A 9,604-nucleotide genomic window follows, 5' to 3' on the forward strand; every position below is an offset into this window, starting at 1 on the left:
GATCTTACAAAGCTTCAAACGACGCGTCGACTACGATTTAATAGTCGACTAATCGTAGCAGCCCTATGTGTGGGTGTGACTTTCTCTGATACACAAGCAGCCTGATTTCCTCTGAAGGTAACCAGGTAACCACAGGTGAGTCAGGTGACTCCACCTGCCGATGAGTGTCACGCTGTCGCTCACACACCGGCTCTGCCATCTCGGCCTCCGCCCACTGGTTGCCAGTCCTGAGTGAGCACCTCCGACTGGGGGCGGAGCTTGTCCACAGGTGAGGAAATTATTGACCAGCATGAATGGTTTCACGAATTACTGCTGAAAGCGTGGATGCACTTCCTGTCTCCTGACCTCAGGTATGATCAGGTGATTAATTCAGTTCATTACTCAGGTTTTATTCACGTACAGGAAGTGAGGTCACTGAGCTGACCGTTTTCTGGGTCCATCCAAAGATTATTATTTTCACAAAGAAGCTTTTATTTTGAAAGGTGGTGTGTCTTGCTGTGAATCTTACCCACAAAGCTTTGCTTCTTGCTCTCCCACAGCGGAGCGGCTCGCACGCCGTTGGCCACCAGAGCGAAGAACGCCTTCTTCACCTGAAACAGCAGGGAGACAGACCGGACCGATAATCAGCGACGGTCTAATAACCAATAATCAGTCACTGATGGCCGTGTGGGCGTGTCTCTGCTCACACACATACTGATTAAAGTTTTCAGTGGCAACGGAGGCTGTGGCGTGCCGCCCCAGCGTCTCACCTGCAGCGTGGTGTCGAACACCACCAGCTTGGAGCTGGTGGGGATGATGTCGTAGCACTTGTGGCACTTCATGAAGCGCATGTAGATGTCTCTCTCCGACGCCTCGGACGCTGCAGAGACACAGATCTGAGGTCAGCACCTCTGTACACCCCAGATATCCACACCTGCAGTCTTACATCACTTCCTGCTGAGTCACAGAGACAAAGTGCCTTGCTCGCCCTTCAGATTATCATAACAGCATTAACAGAAAAAACCTCAGTGTGTGTGCGCCACACGACAGTAATCTCCATGAGCTGGTTGCCACGGTGATTTCAACACACTGATCAGCTGAGCTGGTCTCTAAAGCCGTCTGTTGCCCTGACAACAGAACAGCTGACGGCTGGTTGCCCTGCCAGCTGCAGGATGATGACGTCAGACGCTTTTAGCCTCTGGGTGAAACCCGAGGCTTTTGATTGGACGTCACCGGTTCACAGGTCCCTCTGCTGGAGGATGATTTTCAGTGTTACCTGAATGTTTCTGCCACGTTTAATCCCTCCTCATCTTTACATCATTACATGTAACTTATATCTTTAACAAGCTGCAGCTCTGTGAGCGTCTCCTCCTGCCAATCACGTCGGAGCGAGTCACGCTGCAGCCCAGTCGCCAGGGACGGGCCGCTCCAGCTGTTTGTAACATCTGTAAAAGGACGGCTGTCCTTCATCGATGCTGATCATCAGGCAGCACACAGACTCGTGACAGGCTGATATGGACAGCTCGCCTCAGCTCAGGGTCTTACCGGCATCATCGGGGTCCGGCTGCTCCGACATGGTGTCTGCAACCTCCACCTGCAGACAAGGACACGGCACAGGTGTTCATCTGCCCGCCCATCTTTGCTCCGTGTGCAGGTTTACTGCCAACATCACACCTGACACACACACACACACACACTGTGCAGAGAAACACTCCAATATTTATACTTCCAGGAGAAATTTCATGGTTCAAAGACGGCATGTTTCTGTGGCTGTTCAGTGTGAAGATCCACACAGTCCACTCAGAAAATGCCCACACGAGTAACACGCACTCCAACACACTCTGACGCTGATTAACCATTTAATCAGTTTCACAAATTAACATTAAACTAGGGTTAAACTCCTTCTACTGCTGATACAACCCTTCAGGTAAAATCTGCCTCCTGCTGGTGGAAGTATGAACTACAGTCTGCAGAGGGTGACTCCAGCCTGTACCTTTAACAGGGCAGCTGCTGATTGGATTGTTTTCTAACATGACGTCAATGCCCACCTGCATCTGCCAGGTGAATGCTACCTGCAGCAGCTGTGAGCGTGTTTAATGAAGGAGGGCAGCTGGTGTGGGAGTGGGTGTGGGGGCCTACGCTGTCACGGGGCATCTTCCGGTGAGCACGCGGTCACGCCTCCGTGTCATTAAGCGTGGTGTGGCGGCAGCCGATCGCCGGGGTCACGTGTCCCCGTCGCCGCGGTGGAGTGTCAGCGTCCCAGGTGTGACGGACATGAAACGGCGGCGCTTTCGCGTCAACACCGCTGATTCCTGAACGCGCTTCTGCTGCGGAGAAATCAGTGCTAACACGACAGTGACGTTAGCGCGTACCCGACAGCCGCTCATCAAACCGTCTGTCCTCCTCCTCTGCTCCGGTCCGCCTCGGGGTTCGTATCCGGGGATCAGCGGGACACTCACGGCTTCATCCCGTGTGCGCCCCGGAGAACCTGCTGTGCCGGTAAACGTCCGTCTTCAGTCGGCTTCAGGTTGAAACAGCAGCCGCGACCACCGGAGCCGCAGCCGCTAACAAGCTCGCGGAGCTAACAGGTGGCACTTCCGGTGCGACATTTCACAACAAAAGCATAGGAGAAAAAAAGCACGTTTTTAGACTATATTAATTAATTTTTTTGTTAACTTATAATAAATAATAATCAGAAAAAGAACCGAAAGTGAAAGACTGGAAACTTCCATTTATCTTACCAAAACGTTTCAGCACCGCCAGGATGTTTTTGGCTTTCTTTATAAAGCATTTTAGTTTTATAACTTAATTAAAATGGAACCAGCTCTGTTTTCTATAGTCACTGTTGTCCTGTACCTGAATTTTTCTGTTATAAATATATTTAATTTCAAACACAGGTGACAAATGCAGAGCTCCAGCTTGTCCCATTAAAATTCACCTGTTTTTAAAACACCAGCTGGTTGAGTTTATTTTGAAAGTACAACCTCCTGTTCCTGCCTAATTATCTGTGTGAACTTGACGCGAGCTTGCGTGCGCCTCAGCATCCCCGCGCTGGGTTGACGGAAACGGCCGTTGAGAGCCGGAGCTCAGGGTTTTGGAGCGTTTCCTCTGGTTTTCTTTGATTTCTGATTAAACGTGTTTCGTTTTTAAAATAATAAATGTAAATAAATAAAAGGTGAGACTCTGTGACGTTTGTTTGTTGGTCAGCACCACCAACACCATCCAGCAAACATAGAGGATCAATAAACGCTCCGCACTCACCAGCGTCCCAACAGGGGGAGCAGGAGGAGGAGATGCCACAGGAGGCGGGGCCGGTGGAGGCTTCTGACAGCAGGAGGAGGAGGAAAGGGAGGTGAAGGAGGCGCAGGAGAACGTAGAGACTCGCTGGCCGGTGTCGGGGGGCGAGGAGAAGGAGCGCAGCCTCCTGGTCTCCGGACGCCTCGGCTCCGTCAGGTACGTCTCCAGATGGAAAACACTCGCCTCCTCCTGACGAGAGACCGGAGGAGCAGAAGGGGGAGGAGGGGAGGACAGACTGTGGGCTGGAAGGAGAGGAAGGAGGATGAGGAGAAGTGAAAGGAGAAAAAATCAGAAAGAATTAATTATAAAGAAAAGAGGGAAGGAAGGAGGAGGCGAGAAAATGAAGACAGGAGGAGAAAAACAGGAAGTAGGAGGAGGAGATGAAGAAGAACAGGGAAGTAAGGAGAAGGAAATAAGAGGGGGGGGGGGGGAAATGGGGGGAGAGAGGAGAAGGAGGAGCGGTCAGTGAGGCTTCAGGAGTAAGTGAGCAGACGTTGCCTCAGGGTCACTGCATCATCTGTGACACACACAAAACCTCTGATTTTTAGAATCAGGATGTGCTGCCCCTCATGAGTGTCGCTGCTGATGGGACAACACGGAGTACAGGGACCTGACCGAGCAGGAGGACCTGACCGAGCAGGAGGACCCGCCTCCAGCTCTGTACATGTCTCAGTACCTGCTGTTCCTCCTGCACTGCACCAACATACTTACACGTTTCTATGTGATTATACTGCTCGTACTGTGTGGTTGTTGAGTGTAACATTTATCGCTGCCCTGTGCGTCTGCTGCTGTAACATGTGTTTGCATCTCTGAGCTTATCTTTTAAAAGGGGGCGGGGCTTCTTACGGGCAGGACAAATGACGCGGAGAGCAGCGATGAAGAGCAGAGTGCCCTTCGTCACCCAGACACCCCGCCTCTTATCTGCCCGCCTGCTGCTGGCAGGTCACGTCTGTTTGTGCACAGAAAGATGTGAACGTGCCGGCAACAAAAGCAGAGAACATTCAGTGCTGTGTGTGTGTGTGTGTGTGTGTGTGTGTGTGTGTGTGTGTGTGTGTGTTTAATAATGTAGGTTAGCTTGTACTTCCCACACACACAGCAATCTGCTAATAGGAAACTCTACACAGTGCTGGGGGGAACACAAAGTGACGGCACTTTAACAGATTAGAGAGAGGACCACACATGCGCACACATGCACAGACACACAGACACACACACACACACACACACACACACACACACACACACACACACAGGTCAGGGCTCAGAACGGTCTGCAGCGAATTAAGCAGGACCAAACGTTTCTGAGAGAGCGCTGTGAGCGTGTGAGTCCTTTCAGGCCCAGATCACTGCAGACTACACGTCCCACAATGCAGTGCTGGACATTTAGGGTCACGTTCTAACCACAGACAGTATCAAAGATGTTCGCGGTGCCGCAGTCACACTCTGGGTCAGAGTCTGACCTCTGACCCCAGTAACCACAGGGCTGGATGGAAGCTGAGGAAGGGGTGGAGTTAGGTGGCTTCACGCTGCTCCTCCTGCTCTGACCTCATCACATCTGCTGCCAGTCTCCACCTGCTTCATCTCCAGCACCTCCACCTGTGTGTCCACAGGCTGCTGCTCCTCCCTCCACCGCCTGCTCTGTGACTCACACTGTACTGTGTCTGTAAGTGCGTGCTGGACCAATAAAGTTGTAATGATTGTTCTGTGTGTGTGGGCGTGTCCACGCCGCTGTGAGGTCATGGCGACACTATCAGCTGATCACACAAACACTGATTACAGGCTCAGTTCTGCTGAAAAGATCTACGGCGCCGTGACGCACGCTGAGGCGGACCGCAGCGGCATGACAGGGTGACGTTTGTTTTGCAGCCTTTCTTAGTTCCCACGCTCCCAGATCTCTCTCTCACTCACACACACACACACACACACACACACACACACACACACACACACACACACAGGTGAATAGAGGCCCTGAGCAGAGCTGATGTGAGGACCGGCTAACCTGGCGCTCACCTGAGCTCATGAACATGCTCAGATTGTGGCTGCAGCTCCGCTGCTGAGACAGCTAAGTGGAGCTACACCTGCACAACGGTTGGTGCCTTTGTGGTGGAGGTCCTGAATCATACAAGGTCTTAAATAATCAGGCCCCATCTTATCTTAATGACCTTGTAGTACCATATCACCCTATTAGAGCACTTCGCTCTCGCTCTGCAGGCCTACTTGTTGTTCCTAGAGTATTTAAAAGTAGAATGGGAGGCAGAGCCTTCAGTTTTCAGGCCCCTCTTCTGTGGAACCAGCTTCCAGTTTGGATTCAGGAGACAGACACTATCTCTACTTTCAAGATTAGGCTTCAAACTTTCCTTTTTGCTAAAGCATATAGTTAGGGCTGGACCAGGTGACCCTGAATCCTCCCTTAGTTATGCTGCAGTAGACGTAGGCTGTTAAAGGTCAGTTCTTCCTTCCCACTGTCACCACGTGCTCTGCGTGCTCAGGTTTCTCTGTATTATTGTAGGGTCTACTTCAGGTAACTGTGGCTGTGATTCACGCCACATAAATAAAGCTGAATTGAAGCGGACATTGGAGGTGAAACGAGCTGAAGAACAGGAGCGCCGTGGAGTCAGCTGACGGTCTCCTGCATGTTGTGTTTCAGCCTGAATCAAACGTGTGAACTGTTTTCCTCGGGCTCCGGACACTTCCTGCTCTACGTGACCTTCTGTACTAAACTCTGTGATCACGTTTACAGATACATTTTGTTCTCGTCCCGTGTGAGGACACAGCTCAGTCTACAGCCTTTAAGACCGTTAGCTCTGATTGATCCCACACAGACCTGATCTAACGAGCCCGCCTCCTCCTGCAGCTCTGGACTGATCGGCAGACGCCGTGTTGGCCGAGACCAGAGCGCCCGAGAGCTGCACCTGCACACACACCTGAGACCACCAGGGACCCTGCAGCAGTGAGGCTGTGGGTCCCTGCAACAGGAGGAGGTGCAGAGCTGCAGCAGGAGGTGCCCTCGTGGGGAGGCGCGTCGATAAACCACCGTGCAGTGTTCTGCTTACTGTAGTCGAGCGGCCCGACGGGGTCCGACCGCCCCCTGGTCATATGACACTCCTCCTCCTCGCTGCAGGAGGCGCGGCGGCCCGTCCTCCTCTGCAGCAGCTCCCGCCTCCTCCTGCCGGACAGAGGAAGCAGCTGCACGTGCAGCACGCCGCAGGGCTCTGACCGCCGCCTCAGCTTCGTCCCGTCCGCCTGGCCTGCCGCTCGGTCCTCCGCCATTAACCATGACGTGGACTTCCTCCTCTCTCTCCCTCTGCCCGGCTCTGCCCTCCTCCTGTCTCTCCTGACCTCCTCCTCCTCCACGCTGGGCTCATACGTCCTGCGCTCTCTCCGTGCGCCGCTCTTCTTCTTCTCCTCTGTTTGGTCCTCCTCCGTCGCTCCACACGGTTCAGACTTCCTCCTCATCATCCGTCCGTACGTCAGTCTGTCCCTGTTCTCTTTCTTTGTCTCCTCCCCCTCGTCTTCCTCCTCCTCGTTTCCTCCTGCGTACGGCTCGCTCCTCCTCCTCCCTGTCCATCGCTCCTTCTCCTTCCACTTCCTCAGCACCAGGCTGCTCAGACGCCTCATCGCCATCAAAAACACTCAAAGCTAAATCAAACGTCTCCTTCAAAGCGGCGACGGTTATAAACAGTTAATAACCAAATGAGTAAAACACTGTAAGTAAAGTCTGGATTTCATTCACTGGTTTAAAAATACAAATTCATCTTTGCTCCTCGAGTGGAAACAGGAAACAGTCAAACAGCATAAACCACATCAAACCTGCAGAGTGTGTTTCACTAGAACTGCACAAACTGAGCTCGGGTCAAAAGTCAGGAGCTGTCAGCCAATCCCGAGGCTCTGAAGACAATAGCTGCGTTCTGATTGGCTGCTGCAGGGTCCATCAGTTTTAAGTTTTCAGTGTTTTTCTTACAGAGTTCAGTTTAAAGCCTGAAGGACGGCAGAGGAGGAGAAAGTGCTGTCGTCAAAGTCCAGGCAGGAAGTTCAAGTCTGCAAAAAGTCCCGACGTCCTGTTGAGTCACACAGAGACGGGGAGATGGACAGGTGAACGGACGTGTTCGTCCTGCAGAGTCCTCAGACTGTTTGAGCCCCGCAGAGTATCAGAGCTCGCTCTGTGTGTGTGGTAGCCACGCCTCCCTCTGCTGCCTGCACTGAAAAACACTGTGGAGCTAAAGTCAGACTGAGCCTCTCTGAGGAAGGAGGAGCAGGAGGGGAGGAGGGGAGGAGGAGGAAGGGGGTGGAGTCTTGCTCTGTGCTCTGACTGAAGCTAACGCGCTGTGAGGTCACAAACATGCATCAAAGTCTGTGATAAACTGGGTCATCACTGTGAGCGTCACCGCCACAGAGGACCGTTTGACATACGGGGACGTGAGCGGCGGCTGAGGTCGCTGCACTCGGACGCCTCCACACTCACAGATTTCACCTGTGGGATCATCAGTGTGATGATGTCATGATGATGCCATCCCATCATGGACCGAAGCCTCTGAGGAACGCTTCCGGCAGCTTCCGCCACGCTACAAACAGGTGTACCTAATAAAGTGTCTTGTTTCTTACTGACGCTCATCAGGAAAGACAAACCTGAGATCTGATTGGTGAGGAGATAACGACATGACGTGAGCGAGCGGCAGTGAGACTGTAACGAGCGTTCGTGGTGTGTATCTGACTCCCTGGTGATGTCACAGGTCTGAGGCTTCGAACACGGCTGTGAAGCCTCAGAGCGCTCCGACGTCGGTGACGTCCACGCTTCCTGCAGTGTGGGAAAAAGGCCGTGAGTTCATGCTGCAGGTGGTCACAGCGTGAGACGGGAACAAAGGCGCTCTCTGCTCCGCCCAGCCCGAGGCGCCGCACTGCGGTTTTGAAGGATCACAGTTACAGGATCATGAGGCGGATACAGCGGCAGCTTTCTAATATCAGGTCACTGTTTACTTACACAGCAGCGGGGCGCCGGCACCAGCACGGATCAGCTGTCACAGCCTCGCTGGGTCATTCTGAACCGCAGACTCTGAGAGGCTCAGGCTCCGCCCCCAGCAGGACCTCCCACAGCTGGGCTCGCAGAGATACCAACCCTGCTCCGGGCAAAACTCAGCGTGACCCCAGAAGTCACAGACACTGGAAGCTAGCGACACAAAGTGGGCGGGTCCTGAGGTAATGTTTTCTGAATTCTGAGGCCAATGAGAGTACTGGTAAATACGAGCGTTACTGAGGCAACGCTCCGTGTGTGGACGCTGTGTGTCATGCCAGCGTGATGAAGACATCAGCTTCAGCTAGCAGGCTAACCAGCCCCATGTTGGCTGTTACCATAGAAACTAAAGGTCAGTCATTCAACTTTAACCCACCAACAGCGTAGACAGACACGCTCAGACCTCCCTATGCTCCACCCACCCCCTTCATCTCCTAGGACACCCGGGTCTCCTCCTGTAACAAGCATCCATCCAGTTGTTCACCGAGAGGAAGTCTGCAGGAAAAAGACCTCTGAACTACCAAAATAAAAGCTTTTTTAAAGCTAAGCCAAGAAAGAAGCCTGTCAATCACAGAGTAACCCTGCCCAGAATCATCGCATGATTGTTTCCCTTCTATTGAGAACAAAGTTAAACTTCATTCAATCAGAGCGAGACCACCAGCTCTGACATCACTGACCAATCAGAGTCGCCCCCTGCTGGACGTTAGAGAGGCTGCAGGTTTGAGGCTTATGAGCCCTGCAGTGGGGACTAAGTGTGAGTGCACCCTCACATTATGGGCTTTTTTGCAGAATGTTTTAGAGGATTGTAGGGTTACGTCACAGTTCCAGGTTAGAGTCCACCGCAGTCCTCTGCAGCACGAGCACGTGTGAGAGCGAGCCCGAGCTGCCAAACGCTCCGACTGAAGAGACGCCAAGCCCTGCTCCGGAAATTCACCCGGGAGGGGCGGCGAGGGGCAGAGGGAGTGTGTGTGTGAGGGCCTGTGTTAATAACAGCAGCTGCTAAGCTGATTTATTCCCTCTAATAGAGTCTGAATTGACTTTTAATATCCGGAGCATTGATTGCATTCAGGCTGCTCACACTCACAGCAGCCGGCGGAAGTGATCCAGCGATAAACGCGAAGTCTGAGGTCTGAGTCTGAGGTCTGACTCTAAAGTCTGAGTCTGTAGTCTAAGGAGCTTGGAAAGAAAAGCGTTTGGACTTCTTTAAGTGGCTTGAAGACGTTTCACCTCTCATCCGAGAAGCTTCTTCAGTTCTGAAGCTCCTTAGACTACAATGACCTGGATGACTGGGAACCTTCACAGACATCTGAAGTCTGA

The 9,604-nt window shown here is 52.6% G+C and overlaps 1 protein-coding gene across 1 annotated transcript in view; it reads right to left on the reverse strand.

The window, feature by feature from the left end:
- Positions 1-508: 508 nt before the first annotated feature.
- Positions 509-9,604, reverse strand: part of LOC102298606 (5'-AMP-activated protein kinase subunit gamma-1) — a gene marked incomplete at its 3' end in the record, with an annotated part of 18,490 nt that continues 9,394 nt past the window's right edge. The window contains 4 exon segments of the mRNA XM_042213020.1: positions 509-590; positions 750-859; positions 1,525-1,573; positions 3,241-3,518. Coding sequence (XP_042068954.1) covers positions 509-590; positions 750-859; positions 1,525-1,573; positions 3,241-3,518 — 519 coding nt within the window.

The sequence above is a fragment of the Haplochromis burtoni genome, unplaced genomic scaffold, assembly GCF_018398535.1.
Source record: "Haplochromis burtoni strain Fernald_Lab_line unplaced genomic scaffold, NCSU_Asbu1 Contig_408, whole genome shotgun sequence".
Taxonomy (NCBI): domain Eukaryota; kingdom Metazoa; phylum Chordata; class Actinopteri; order Cichliformes; family Cichlidae; genus Haplochromis; species Haplochromis burtoni.